General features: G+C 43.0%; 1 protein-coding gene across 1 annotated transcript in view; it reads right to left on the bottom strand.

The window, feature by feature from the left end:
* Window positions 1-16,512, bottom strand: part of LOC124795632 — a 318,228-nt gene that overhangs the window by 5,294 nt on the left and 296,422 nt on the right. The window contains exon 9 of the mRNA XM_047259704.1: window positions 6,289-6,548. Within this exon, the coding sequence (XP_047115660.1) occupies window positions 6,289-6,548 (260 nt within the window). The remainder of the gene's footprint in view (window positions 1-6,288; window positions 6,549-16,512) is intronic.

Raw genomic sequence — 16,512 nt, 5'->3', positions numbered from 1 at the left:
ATTCCCTCTTTGTTCTTATACACATTGTATATTACCCACCCCTCCCTGTAGCTTACCCCTATTTTACTCAGAATTTCTAACATCTTGTACCATATTACATTGTCAAATGCTTTTTCCGGGTTAACAAATCACATGAGCATGTCTCGATTTAGAAAAAAACTTTCCTTCTCATAATATTGTCTCGATTTTTCTTTAGTCTTGCTTCCATTATCAACCACAACGTCAGAAATGCTTGTCTCATGCCTTTACTTTTTCTAAAGCCAAACTGAGTGTCATCTAACAACCTCAATTTTCTCTTCCATTCTTCTGTATATTATTATTGTCAGCAACTTGTATGCATGAGCTGTTAAGCTAATTTTGAAATAAATCTCGCATTTGTCAGCTCTTGCAGTCTTCAGAATTGTGTGGGTGATACTTTTCCGAAGTCAGAAAATATGTTGCCAGACCCGTATATTCTACTCACCAACATGAACAGTCTATTTTTTTTTTGCCACTTTCCTCAATGATTTTAGAAATTCTGAGGGAACGTTATCTATCCTTTCTGCTTCACTCGATTCTAAATCCTCCAAAGCTCACTTAAATCCAATACTGGATGCCAATTCTCTTCTAAATTGATTCCTGTTTTTGCTTCTATAATGTCAGACAAAGCTTCCCCTGCACAGAGGCCTTAAATGTACTCTTCCCACCTATTCACTCTCTCCTCAGCATTTAACAGTGGAATTTCTGTTGCACTCTTTAATATTAGCACCCTTGCTTATAATGTCACTGATAGTTTTTTTGACTTTCCTATTTGCTGAGTCAGTCCTTCTGACAATGATTTCTTTTTCAATTTCTTCACACTTTTCATGCAGCCATTTCATCTTAGCTTCCCTGCACTTCCTATTTATTTCATTTCTCAGTGATTTGTATTTCTGTGTTCCTGAATTTCCCTGAACATTTTTGTACTTTCTGCTTTCATCGGTCAACTGAAGTATTTCTTCTGTATCCATGGTTACCTCAAGTTACCTTCTTTGTACCTGTGTTTTTCTTTCCAACTTCTGTGATTGTCCTTTGAGATTTCCATTCATCTTAAACTGTAGTGCTACTGAGCTATTCATTACTGGTGTATCTATAGCCTTAAAGAACTGATTCCTTAATACTTCCACATCCCACTTATTTGTGTATTGATTCTTCCTGATTAATATCTTTAACTTCAGCCTACTCTTCATCACTACTACATTGTGATCTGTGTCTATATTGCCACCTAGGTATGCCTTACAATCCAATATCTGACTACAGAATCTGCCTCTGACTATGATGTAATCTAACTGAAGTCTTCCCATATCACCCAGCCTTTTCCAAGTATACCACCTCCCCTAGTGATTCTTGAAGAGATTATTCTCTCTATTACTATCTGAAATTTGTAACGAAACTCAATTAGTTGTTCTCCTCTCCCATTCTTTGTTCCAAGCCCATATTCTCCAGTAACATTTTATTCTACTCCTTCCCCTACAACTGCATTCCACTCCCCCATGACTATTGAATTTTCATCTCCCTTTACATACTGTATTACCTTTTCGGTATCATATTTTTTCTTTATTTCTTCATATTCTCATAATCATTTTTCTGCTGCTGTTGATATTACACTGCACTCAGCTGACCAAAAATCCTTGTCTCATTTCCATTTCACTTCAATAACCCATACTATGTTCAGATTAAGCCTTTGTTAAATCTTAGTATACATTTTAAGGAACATGTCAGAGGGTGAGAATAAGCCATTAACATGATGCGCATAGACTGAGGGAAGACAGACAATCTGCATTAGACATAAACAAAATATTAAAAATTTTACACACAACTAGTAAGGGAAAACCATGAACATTTTGGAGGAGATCAAAGTATAGTCATATTTTAAGTACCAGATGAACCAGCAGATACAAGTGACTGCTTTTACCATCATGATGTCTGGCAGTGCTGTGGAGCTACGTTATTTTGTTTGCTAGTGTCTGTAGTACTATATTAAATTTGTGATGTTAATGTGAATTTTAAATGTGAATCAGTAGAATCAATACAGGGGACAAACGAATGTAGTTGATTGTATTAATGATGTTACTGAAAACTGTTTCAACCAATTTTTGTAACAAGGTTTTTGAACAACTGCAATAAAATTCTAAGTACCATGTTAACTAATGAACCAGATGGACTACTACTTACTATAATCACAATGTTGTAAAACCTCATTATGTTTTACATAGTAATGACCATTGTAGTTTATTATACTGGTGACATGACTGTCACTATTTTAAGTATCATACAAACAAAAGAACATGCATGAGAGATGACTTTTACCACTGGTAAAATTTTTAACAAAACACATACATTTTTTGCAGCAATAAAGAGTAGAATTTATTGTGCTAGTAACATTACTGCAAGTAATTTTAACTTCATTACATAATTTGCCTATTAAAAATAATTACTGGAATGTACTGCATGCAATAGTGTCATCAGATGCCTGTAACTCTCTCTGCTGGTGTACATTGCCTCTATGCAAAATGCCACTGTCTACATATATTCTGTAACTGTTGCCTGTTCACAATGTTTTGCAGTGATTGTGCTGAAGTCTGTGGAAGAAAAAGTATATGTTGTGTTGCTAAGCACATTAGCAAGAACTTAGAAACCATTTTTAACAGCAATTTAGTTACAAGCTGTCTTACAAAATGTGTTCCTACATTCAGTATGTAGTGCGCAAGATAATATTGCAAATTTTTGAAATCTGAATGTGTGGGAGCCAATGTCCACACCCATGTAGCACTAAGTAATTTTTAAATATGACACAAATCACTGATGCAGCTGTAAGTAATGCAAAAGCCATCATATGCAAGCGGGTAGATGCAAGGGACAAAGAGAAGTATCTGAGACAACACAGTGTTATTCATAAGCACATAGAATTGCTGCATGAAAACTACAAGATATATAGAAAAATGACACATGTAAGTGCGTAAAGCACCTGTGCAAGTTTTAATTCACTGTGCACATTTTGATGTAGTTGCAGTTACACCACTAGAGGGCAGGCATGTTGGAACATGTATACAAATCATTACTCCATATCGTTATATTGAATTCATTCATGCTAGTGAATGGTTTTGAATGTCAATCTGCTGAGTTTGTGCCTTCTAAGTCAACTGCAATGAAGACTTCAGTGAACTGCACATGATGTTTGCTGTATCAAGAACGGAGCCTATATTGGGCACCTATGATGTAAGTTACAAGTAAAATGGAGTGATGCTCTACACACTGTCATGTATCCAATTTATTTATATCCTGTACAGGGTGGCACACTAAAAACTGGCCCAAGTACAGACTGCTCACTAGTTACATACAAATAGATGCCTGCCACGAGTAGATACAACAGCAAATCAATAAACATGTAACAATTAGGTGATAAAGAAATAACAAATAAGCTAATGCTGCTGTTGTACCTAATCATGGCAGGTAACATTTGTGTGTAATTAGTGAGTAGTCTGTACTTGGGGACTGGTTTTTCGTGCTCCAGCCTTTAGTTTAAGTGCAGTTGCCATTTGAAACCCCCGAGGTATTGAATAGTTTTAATTACAGTGCTGCTACTTCAGCAGACTGTGGGCTGTAATTATGGTATGGCAGCGAAACTTGGTTGATATTCTAATGCCTCAAATTGGAAATGATTTACACTGGAAAAAAAATAGTTCATATGAATATATGAGAGGTCAGTGCTAGCGCAACTAGTTGTTCACGTGATATTCATTGGGCTGTCGCCTGTAAACATGCGCCATGTCAGTGCTCTTGGAAGAGAGCTGTGGTGGCGACATGGCTGCTGTTCACTCGTAGTGATTTGTGAAGATGGAAAAAAATTGAGATTTGAGCAGTGATTAAGTATTTCATAAAGAATGGCATGAAAGCAAAGGACATTCATGCTGATTTCCAGAATACACTGAGAGACTCTGCTCCTTCATATTAAACTGTTGCCAAATGGACAAATGAATTTAAATTTGGTTGGGAGAGATTAGATGATGATCTGCATAATGGTCGGCCATGATGTGGCACTACTCCAGGAATCATTACAAAAGTGCACAAAATGGTCATGGAGGATTTCCGATTGAATGGGCGTGAAATTGCTCACACTTGCCAGATGCCATCTGAGAGGGTATATCACATTTTAACTGAAGATTTATAAATGAAAAAATTATCTGCAAAATGCCACGATTCTTGATGCCGGACCAAAAACGCATGAGAATGGACATATTGGGACAATTTTTGGTCCATTTTAGGAGGAACAAACACGATTTTTGCACTGGTTTGTGACCACAGATGAAACTTGAGTGCACTACTATACCCCAGAGACAAAAACAACAGTCAAAGCAGTGGAAACATGCTGATTCTCTGCCACCAAAGAAAGCAAAGACAATGCCTACAGTGGGAAAGGTCATGGCATCAGTGTTCTGGGATGCGAAAGCAATTCTGTTGGTAGATTATCTCCCCCAATGGGCAAACAATTACTGGAGAATACTATGCTAACCTCCTGGACAATCACCAGTTTTCTCCTCAGACTGCGAAAACATTCTGTTGGCACCTATCTATGTAGGGAGAAACGATCATCATGATAAAATAAGAGAAATCAGGGCTCGCATAGAAAAAATTAAGTGCTTGTTGTTGCCGCATGCCGTTCGAGAGTGGAATGGTAGAGACAGCTTGAAGGTGGTTGTTCATTGGACCATCTGCCAGACACTTAACTGTGAATAGCGGAGTAATCACGTAGATGTAGATGTGAGACAAATTAAAACGAAAGGTATGCGTAAAAAGGCCAGGTTTAGCAAGGAAGAAAGTCATCTTTCAGCAAGACAATGCGCACCCGCACACGTGCCGTCGCCACGGCAAAATTACACGAACTAAGGTATGAATTGTTGCCACAGTCGCCTTATACACTTGATATGGCTCCGTCGGACTTCCATCTCTTCCCAAAACTGAAAATTTTTCTTGGTGGACGAAGATTCATTTCAAATGAGGAATTGATAGCCAGAGCTGACTATTACAGGGTGATCAAAAAGTCAGTATAAATTTGAAAAATTAATAAACCATGGAATAATGTAGATCGAGGGGTAAAAAATTGACACACATGCTTGGAATGACACAGGGTTTTATTAGGGGAAAAAAAAGTTCACAAAATGTCCGACAGATGGCACGTGAAAGATCTCTTGCGAATGTCGTTTGGTGATGATCGTGTGCTCAGTCGCAACTTTCATCATGCTTGGCCTCCCTGGTCCCCAGACCTCAGTCCGTGTGATTATTGGCTTTGGAGTTACCTGAATTCGCAAGTGTATCGTGATTGACCGACATCTCTAGGGTTGCTGAAAGACAACATCCAACGGCAATGACTCACCATAACTCCGGACATGCCTTACAGTGCTGTTCACAACACCGACTACAGCTATTGTTGAGGAATGATGGTGGACATATTGAGCATTTCCTGTAAAAAACATCATCTTTGCTTTGTCTTACTTTGTTATGCTAATTATGGCTATTCTGATCAGACGAAGGGCCATCTATCGGACATTTTTTGAACTTTTGTATTTTTTTGGTTCTAATAAAACCCCACGTCATTCCAAGCATGTGTGTCAATTTGTACCTGTCTCTCTACATTACTCCGTGATTTATTCAGTTTTCAAATTTATACTGACTTTTTGATCACCCGGTATTTTGCAGGCCCGGAGGAAACTCATTTTCGAGATGGGATGAAGGCACTGGAACATCGTTGGACCACGTGCATTAATCTACAAGGAGACTACATTGAAAAGTAAAGTTTCTGTGATGTAAGTAATTCTTTTCTATTTCATTCCGAGAACTTTTCAAACCACCAGATGGAGACATGTGTAATGCATTAGGAACAGAAGGTGAGCAGAACAGATTAAACAAGTGAGAACATAATGATGATTTTGTTATTAACTGCCGATTACACAATTTGTTCAACATGTGCATTGGAGACGTTGGCGTGATCCTACACAGCGCCAGATTTGCACCTGGTGGCCAAAATTGTAACTATTTTTTTCTTTATTTTATTTTATTTATTTATTCATTTTTTTTGCATAAATCGATTTTGCATTAACATATTAGCAGATGTACCTAGTTCTGTTGCCATACGATAATTATAGCCTACAATGAGAAACCTCTGTGAGTAGCTGCACTTGAATTATAACCACCCGTTCTTGTGGATAAACTTGTACTGATGGCCCTCTGCTATATACGGTCCAACAACGCGCAGATGGAGGAGAGGCTTACCGGCGGCACGAGTGCGCTCCTCGGCGAACCCAGACGAGGACGAGGCGGGGCTGGAGGAGGGCAGGCGGTCGCGCGAGCGCTGCCCGAAGTGCAGCGTGTAGTCCGGCACGGGCACCGGCGGCATCTCCAGGTCGGCGTCAGAGTCCTGCCTGGCGTGGCGGCGCGGCAGCTCCTCGGGCGGCGCCAGGTAGCTCCAGGGCAGCAGGCTGCGCAGCTGCTCGGGAGGCAGCCGCTGCGCGCCGCCGCGCCCGTCGTCTCTCCTGCAACAGGCGCATACTCCGTCTAGTGTGACTCCAAACGTCTTCCCTACTACACTACTGGCCATTAAAGTTGCTACACCAAGGAGAAAAGCAGATGATAAACGGGTATTCATTGAACAAATATATTATACTAGAACTGACATGTGATACATTTTCACGCAATTTGGGCGCATAGATCCTGAGAAATCAGTACCCAGAACAACCACCTCTGGCCGTAATAACGGCCTTGATATGCCTGGGCATTGAGCCAAACAGAGCTTGGATGTGCGTGTACAGGTACAGCTGCCCATGCAGCTTCAACACGATACCATAGTTCATCAAGAGTAGTGACTGGCGTATTGTGACGAGCCAGTTGCTCGGCCACCATTGACCAGACGTTTTCAATTGGTGAGAGACCTGGAGAATGTGCTGGCCAGGGCAGCAGTCGGACATTTTCTGTATCCAGAAAGGCCCGTACAGGACCTGCAACATGCGGTCGTGCATTATCCTGCTGAAATGTAGGGTTTCGCAGGGATCGAATGAAGGGTAGAGCCACGGGTCGTAACACATCTCAAAAGTAGGTCGTAACACATCTCAAAAGTAACTTCCACTGTCCCAAGTTCCGTCAATGCCAACAAAAGGTGACGGAGACGTGTAACCTATGGCACCCCAAACCATCACGCCGGGTGATACGCCGGTATGGCGATGACGAATACACGCTTCCAATGTGCGTTCACCGCGATGTCGCCAAACACGGATGACAGAACCTGGGTTCATCCGAAAAAAATGACGTTTTGCCATTCGTGCAGCCAGGTTCGTCATTGAGTACACCATCGCAGGCGCTCCTGTCTGTGATGCAGCATCAAAGATAACCGCAGCCATGGTCTCCGAGCTGATAGTCCATGCTGCTGCAAACGTCGTCGAACTGTTCGTGCAGATGGTGGTTGTCTCGCAAACGTCCCCATTTGTTGACTCAGGGATCGAGACGTGGCTGCACGATCCGTTACAGCCATGCGGATAACATGCCTGTCATCTCGACTGCTAGTGATACGAGGCCGTTGGGCTCCAGCACAATGTTCCGCATTACCCTCCTGAACTCACCGATTCCATATTCTGCTAACAGTCATTGGATCTCGACCAATGCAAGCAGCAGTGTCGCGATACGATAAACCGCAATCGCGATAGGCTACAATCCGACCTTTATCAAAGTTACACTTGATCTAACCCCCTTCAGCCGCCAATGATTGCTTCCAATCTTGTCCTGAAACGGTCGCATGCACTCTTTAAAAGAGCGCTCTCCATATTCGCGAATGCTGCTTCGATAGCGGTGCGCAGAGATGCAACATTAGGGTGCCTCGTCTTACTGGCAACTCTTTCGACTACGTTCCAAATATAGGAGTCGAGGTTGTTCCAACCCCGGCGATTCGAGGGCCAGAAATCCTTTGACCGCACATGACAACGTTATCCGAAGGTTAATTTTGGACTAAATGGCTCGTATGAGGTCCTTCTCTGCATTGTTTGCAAGTTGACATTCAACACTGATGATAGTTTCCTCAGAGATTGCCCCGGGTCCTCCGAAATCAGTGCCTGAGCGTTTTCGACCACTGCCGCAGTTCGTGACATGGGTTTCCTTGAATGAGGTTTCCTCATCAGGTTAGCGGAACCTTTCCGAAGTATTATACTTGGTCACAATATTGCAAACAGTTGATCAATATTGTAAACAGCTGATCTCAGGTACCCGAAGAATCGAACTATTTCAAATTGAAACTTGTCCGGATTTAAGCGCCGCACCTGTTTAGACTGTGATAACAGACAGGTAGTTCTCGTGACGCCACGATGCCAGTGTTACACTCAGTTCTTCCACAGCTTAATGTAATATCAGTGTTTTAAGAGGTCCATGATTAAGGCATTTGTTGCTAGCGCACTCGAGCAGATGTAATTTCGATGGATTGCTTACGCGCTGCCTGCGATATGAAAGCTATAAGAGAATCTCGGACCTGAGAGCAGTGTTGCATGCAGTAAGAGCAGTGTTGTATGCAGTAAGAGCAGTGTCTGTAGCAGTAAGAGCAGTGTCTGTAGCAGTAAGAGCAGTGTCTGTAGCAGTAAGAGCAGTGTCTGTAGCAGTAGGAGTAAGTAGTTGCTAGGAGTCTGGTGTATCGAGTTGGCTGGGCCGGCCGTGGGAGCGATGGCGGTGCCTGAGCGTTGTAGTATAAGGTAAAAGCAGCCTCGCGCATATGTAGTATGGTTATATCAAGTCCCACGGAAATGTTTTTAAAAATCTTTTAACAATAATCTTTCCTATAAAAATTAACTTTTGACTATCATTCATTTCAATTTAAAGAATTTACTAATTTCTCCAATCCATGATCATCCCGATTATTGTAAAGAAAAATCAGTTGTTTCTTATGTACATGATAAATGTATCGGCCAGCATCGGACTGGGCTGTGCCAGAAAAATTTCATATAGGAGCAGATATATATATATATGCGTTATCCGGCGCCCATACTGAGGTAAGAATTTTCAATTTATTCAGAATGATCTTTCAGGGCCATGATGCAGCTCTGCTGAGGTCCAAAATTTACCTGTTTAAATTCACAGTCAATTATTGAAAGGTTATAAGTGAGCCACAATTTTTTATTGAGAGATTAGTCACATTTTATTATTGATAGGTTACGGAACTTAACTGTTGGGAGGTTACGCTGAATGTGAATTATATACTTATATTTTTTACTGTTGGGAGGTTACAGTGTAATGCAGAATCTATGACGGTTTACAACTTTATACCAATATGTCATAGTGTAAATCACACCGTGAACACCTAGCAAGTTGCGTTTGTGTCGTCCTGTAGTTCTCAGGCTGTGACGTCACTAGAAGCAGCCGTAAGCCTCCTTTTACACAGACCTCACCTTTAGCTACCATATTAATGCATGACAGGTAAAATGTATCGACAGCATAAAATGACATAATGGGGGTAGGTAGAGTTTGTCGTGAACAGAAAGATAGGGAAAAGGAGTGAATCACTATGACTGGTTCAGCGGTGGAATTAATCTCATCAAAATCTCTACCAAATCCACATCAGCTAATTAAATTTGGCACAATTACTTACATCACACGAGAGAATTGAGCAGGAACTATACGAAAATCTAATATTCGTTGGGTACTGGAACTATAACAAGTACAAACATCAGAAAAGGGGCCAGAAGGGCAGTATGTGCCCCCTCCTGGAATATGAGGAACAGATTTCTTGTTAATTACACAGTTATCACACATTTCTAGAAGTGATTGTATGTCATGTTACTACAGCACATATTTAGCACTGTTATCACCATAGGGAAACACTGTGGCTTTAGCACTCACTATATAGCTTCTGTCTGGTTATGCTGTTGACATTGAGGTTTTCTGCAGCGGTGCAGGTGTTAGTCTGGAGGATGCCCTCGCATCGCTTTGAGAATGGACACCTTGCGAACAGTCTTGTGGACAATGTGTAGCGTACAGGTAACTGTGAATCTCCGCAATCACTAAGATAGAGCATGGACACACAAGAATCAAGAATGCTCATGTGGAGGCGTGTGAAACTTCTGGCTGGCTGCAACCGTTTTCACCTGCCTTAAAAAGCGAGAACATGTCGAGAATTCGAGCACCTCACAGGCACAGGGACGGAGCATAGACACAAAGTGCCAAGAATTCACATAGGGGTGCATAGGAGACTAAAGAACTGTGGGAGAAGTCAGCCTGCTCAAGTAACGCTTGCTGGAATATAAAGAAGGTTGCTCATAAATCACGAACGTCTCGTAGGCAAAGCACAAACATAAGACTCTTCAAGCTTCATGCAGAAACAGCTACCACAAATAATTGTTTCGTGGCTACTTCCACAGCAACTTAGGGGATGTAGGAAAACATCGAAACAATGTGCGACGAATGCTGCGAGCAGCCTTGACCGTGAAAGTGTGAGGAAGACACCAACCTGGGAATCAAACACCAGCCCAAATAAGGTAGGAAATATCCACCCTGCACTGGAAAGCGTGGTCATGAAACGCTGATCACCCATGGGGCAGCATTGGAAATTTAATGCGCCAATGGTAAAATTCGAGAGTTTATGAGCTGAGTAGATTGATAAGAAGTGAAGAGACAGTCGGTGATACCGTGCAGACGCAACAGAACATGGGGCTCTTCCATCCATTGCCTCCAAATGCTTTCAGACACCGTGATATCGCAGCTTCAGCCACGAAATCCACAACAAGCAGTCAACGTGGATACCAGTCCGGGCCGCGTATTTCCTTTTAGGTGCTCAGAAAGAAGTAATAGTGCCTTGGACTATGAAATGTTTGTTACGCTAATTTCCTAACCTCGTGTTCATTTCAAGGCGCGCGTCCTCCAATCACGCACAGGTTTGAAACGCAAACTGATCTTCCAAACAGGTCATTAAGGAGATGCGTGGAACGTAGGCATGAAGTTCAGACACTTGCTTCACGCTGTTTGCGTTTCGTTCGTCAGTCACGTTTGTTTTTCATTGACCAACGACTGAGGTTATGTTTTCTTTTTTTTCCGTGTTTAATATGGAACTTTTGGATGACGTACTTGGTGGTCTTGTGGAAAATTACGAAATTGTAAAATACAATGGAGACTAGAATAATTACTAATATAAAATTCAGTGCTTGTGATGGTGAACTGATGTCATTGTGCACAAAAGTCTATCTCGAGAAAATTACATACGTACATGCCTTTCAGTCCGCGAAAGATTATTTCGAGGACACTTGCCAGAAGGTTTTTCAACCAAAAATATTTTTGACAAATGACAGCAGCGCTGAAAGGAATGCCTTTCGAGCTGTACTTCCAAACAGAAGGTTACTTCTCTGCAAATTTCATGTCAATCAAGCTCGTCAGTTTTCCATCTGCCTCGGCGAATGCGGGCTGGTTCCCCTTATTCCGCCTCAGTTACACTATGTCGGCGATTGCTGCGCAAACTTCTCCACGTACGCGTACACCACCATTACTCTACCACGCAAACATAGGGGGGTCCATCGCAGGCCGAACCGCACAATAACCCTGGGTTCGGTGTGGGGCGGCGGGGGGCTGAAGTAGACTGCGGCAGTCGTCGTGGGGTTGTGGACTACTGCGGCTGCGGCGGGGACGGAGCCTCTCCGTCGTTTCTAGGTCCCCGATTAACATACAATACAATACAATACAATACCATACCATACCATACCATACCATACAATGTCTGATTTAATAAATGAGCAGAAAGTGAAGAAAAATAAAAAAGCTGGAAAAACACCTAACGTTTGTGGGGACGGCGTGAGGAGTGGTCTTTAGCATATCGCTCCAATATCTTAACATGGGGTAATAACACAAATAATTGCTGAGAACCCCCAGTACGAATTTTTAAAGACGTAGTGCTGTAGCGCTGTAAAGTTTTTAATATGTGCTCCTTGGTCAACTTTACCACTAAGGTCTTTGACGCATACCACAAGAAAAGGTCGATTCAGTTTGGCAAGTAGCAAAACTGAAGATACTGGTCGTGGATGACAATACTTACTTCGTCAAAGAGAAGACTGATCGGTACACTGTTTGTTGTTAAATAGCAACGTGTGACTATCCAAATGAAACTGGGGGCCGATTTCGTAGAAATCGGTGTTGCAGAAAAAAGGAAATGCCACTGCACTCTCCATATCATTATATTTAAATAATTATGATCGTCAACAAAATCCGCTCTTGGTGATCAATTTTCAGCGTCATTCTTGGAAAATACTGTGGGAAACAAGCAGAAATAATGAAAGCAGCCAAACTGACTCTTTTCTACCACACGAAGTACCAGAAACATTCAAACTTCCAATAAATAGTGAAGAAAGCACCATAAATGTCAGTAACGCAAATAATTTCAATTGGAGTACAGCAACAGGTGGTTTCTTCCTGTTATTCCATCTTGAGACTTGTAGATATCCCATTGCGTTCACTGCATTTTTGTACGATCGAAAACAAAGGGCGATTTCTATATCCATGGCACTGGTGTAGGCTTGTTTTCCTCCGTGGACGGCTCGCAGCACAACACCGAAATAGCGGGAACCGCGGAACCAGGCTTCGCCGCTAAAACGATTACTGCATACTGCGCCAGTCGCAGAGCAACAAGGGCGGTTCAACAGAAGAACCATCGCAACTTCTGCTAGTTCGGCAGGCAGGTTAAGTGTCGGCCCCTGACGCTTGACTCAGGCAGGCGAAGACCGGTGCTAAAGATGGACGTTCATTATGCTGTATCTGAATCCTGGAGAGACTATCAGCCTCTGTAACATTTTACTGCTGAGGTCAATCTGTGAAACGTTTCCCTGATGGAAAGAGGATTTGGTAAAGAACACAGCGAACTTGAGAGTTGTTTTTAGGAAGAAAGTTTCTAGGGGAGATACCGATCTCTGGAGCTTTAATACCGATCTCGGAACCTTTATAAAACTCACAGGCAGTCTCTGGGAACGACGGCCATACACTTCGACCGCCTTTTCGTCATCTAGCTCACCGTTTATACCTCTTTTCTTTTTCTCTTTTTATTTTCCCAAGATAGAAAACAGCACGCGAAGGGTGCCAAATCTAAGACATATGGACTGGCTGAAGTATCGTGATGTAAAATTTTTTAGATGCAAGTTTCTGGAAGAGGGGTTTCGGTATACTCGATTGGAAGGGCCGTAGTTTTCCTAGTGGTGGGAGTACAACAGAATCTGCTTAATTTTTTCATTGGCGGAAGCGGAAAAATAGACTACTGGCCTTTAAAATTGCTACACCAAGAAGAAATGCAAATGATAAACGGGTATTCATTGGACAAATATATTATACTAGAACTCACATGTGATTACATTTTCACGCAATTTGGGCGCATAGATCCTGAGAAATCAGTACCCAGAACAACCACCTCTGGCCGTAATAACGGCCTTGATACGCCTGGGCATTGAGTCAAACAGAGCTTGGATGTCGTGTACAGGTATAGTTGCCCATGCAGCTTCAACACGATACCACAGTTCATCAAGAGTAGTGACTGGCGTATTTTGACGAGCCAGTTGCTCGGCCACCACTGACCAGACGTTTTCAATTGGTGAGAGATCTGGAGAATGTGCTGGCCAGGGCAGCAGTCGAACATTTTCTCTATCCAGAAAGGCCCGTACATGACCTGCAACATGCGGTCGTGCATTATCCAGCGGAAATGTACGGTTTCGCAGGGATCGAATGAAGGGTAGAGCCACGGGTCGTAACACATCTAAAATGTAACGTCCACTGTTCAAAGTGACGTCAATGCGAACAAGAGGTGACCGTGACGTGTAACCAATGGCACCCCATACCATCACGCTGGTTGATACGCCAGTATGGCTATGACGAATACACGCTTCCAATGTGCGTTCACCGCGATGTCGCGAAACACGGATGCGACCATCATGATGCTGTAAACAGAACCTGGATTCATCCGAAAAAATGATGTTTTGCCATTCGTGCACCCAGGTACAGCGTCGAGTACACCATCACAGGCGCTCCTGTCTATGATGTAGCGTCAAGGGTAACCGCAGCCATGGTCTCCGAGCTGATAGTCCATGCTGCTGCAGACGTCGTCGAACAGTTCGTGCAGATGGTTGTTGTCTTGCAAACGTCCCCATGTGTTGACTCAGGGATCGAGACGTGGCTGCACGATCCGTTACAGCCATGCGGATAAGATGCCTGTCATCTCGACTGCTAGCGATACGAGACCGTTGGGATCCAGCACGGCGTTCTGTGTTAACACCCCCCCCCCCCCCCCCCAACCCACCGATTCCATATTCCGCTAACAGTCATTGGATCTCGACCAACACGAGCAGTAATGTCGCGATACTATTAACAGCAATCACGATAGGCTACAATCCGATCTTTATCAAAGTCGGAAACGTGATGATACGCATTTCTCCTCCTTACACGAGGCATCACAACAACGTTTCACCAGGCAACGCCAGTCAACCGGTGTTTGTGTATGAGAAATCGGTTGGAAACTTTCCTCATGTCAGTACGTTGTAGGTGTCGCCACCGGCGCTAACTTTGTGTGAATGCTCTGAAAAGCTAATCATTTGCATGTCACATCATCTTTCTGTCGGTTAAATTTCGCGTCTGCAGCACGTCGTCTTCGTGGTGTGGCAATTTTAATGGCCAGTAGTGTAAGTTACTTCCTGACTGGAAATTGCTGCTTGACACATGGAAACTTCACAGAACTGACGCGCTGTGCGCTTTTAACTTCTGTTCGCATTCTGCTCTGAGTGGCTTCAGCTTGTTCTTGAAGAGGGGACACTTCGGTTTCAGTCTGAAGCAGTGCTACTTCGCGTTTTTACGCTCGGTAGTCACACTTGGGGCTCCGCACGCAGCTGGAGTACTCTCAAGCTAGGATGCTATAGGCGGAGACTTTGCACAGCAGACTCAAGGTTCAGACCTCGTCCGAGGGCGACGCACCAGCGATGCGCACACATGGGTACGTAGCGAAACATCGGCAGCTCCCACATCATGATGATGATGATGATTGGTTTGTGGGGCGCTCAACTGCGCGGTTATCAGCGAATTCCCAACCTTTTCTCAGCTCAATCTCGCCACTTTCATGAATGATGATGATGAAATGATGAGGACAACACAAATACCCACTCATCTAGAGGCAGGTGAAAATTCCTGACCCCGCCGGGAATCGAACCCGGGACCCCGTGCTCGAGAAGCGAGAATGCGACCGCGAGACCACGAGCTGCGGACGGCAGCTCCCACAGGCAGCACATTCACATCCCAACGACGTTGAGATTTACGGCGGTATACGTCGCGATGAATTTAATAACCATCAATAATTTCACGGTTAGATTCTACCTGGGCACTGGGGCTGGCTTATTAGCACAACAACTTCACTTATGTTCCAAGCATGAATCAACCACTCTTGCTCAGTCGCGGATTTGATTCTGTCAAAATTTAATGCGTTACAGAGCGGAACTTACCATCACGTGCTTACGTTTCTCAACTTTGCTAACCATAAATCACTCCAATCTTTTTTCTTTTTTGTGGTTAATATCACTGTCGGTACAACTGGAGAAACTTCTACTGAATTACTTGACAGTATTTTTAACGAAATTACTTGTGCTAATAAAGTCAGAAATTTATTGTGACTTGGAATTTCATTTCGTAGTTATTAATTCCTGTGCATATTTAATGAAATTGTGTGGTTACCTCCACCCCCCATTTATCCATTGCTGGGCAGAAAATGAGCGTTTATTAACCCCGCTGTTCACAGTACAATTAGGGTGGTTCTTTGGCGTCAGAGGTAATTAACTTTCATCATTTCTCCCTCTAGTTAATAGCGAGGGGAGGTTTCGCAATGCAGGCTCATTTCTTTTCGTTCCTCTAAAGTTCTGATGACGATAAGACAGCATTTCCAATTTGTTTCTGGTTCATTAAAATGACATCAGAGAAAAGTTCCTACCCAAGCACAAAAAAAAAATCCGAATATGTTGTTGTTTAGTAGTGCATCGCCGGCCGTTGTGGCCTAGCGGTTCTACGCGCTTCAGTCCGAAACCGCGCGACTGCTACGGTCGCAGGTTCGAATCTTGCCTCGGGCTTGGATGTGTGTGATGTCCTTAGGTTGGTTAGGTTTAAATAGTTCTAAGTTCTAGGCGACTGATTACCTCAGATGTTAAGTTCCATAGTGCTCAGAGCCATTTGAACCATTTCTGAACTAGTGCATCGCTGTAAGTCGCTTGCACCCATCCACTTCCAGTTTCCCTTTCTCACTCACTCGTTACCCAACTCATAGTCTTTATCAATTTGTGTCTGTCAGTCATTGCCTCCTGTATCACAGTCTCCATCATTCTGTCTTACTACTATTGTCGTATCTCCCCTAAAAAAATGGCTCTGAGCACTATGGGACTTAAAATCCGAGGTCATCAGTACCCTAGAACTTAGAACTACTTAAACCTGAATAACGTAAGGATATCACACACATCCATGCCCGAGGAAGGA

The sequence above is a fragment of the Schistocerca piceifrons genome, chromosome 4, assembly GCF_021461385.2.
Source record: "Schistocerca piceifrons isolate TAMUIC-IGC-003096 chromosome 4, iqSchPice1.1, whole genome shotgun sequence".
Taxonomy (NCBI): domain Eukaryota; kingdom Metazoa; phylum Arthropoda; class Insecta; order Orthoptera; family Acrididae; genus Schistocerca; species Schistocerca piceifrons.
Note: the sequence above shows the minus strand (reverse complement) of the source record. Positions and strands in the feature narration are given on the sequence as shown.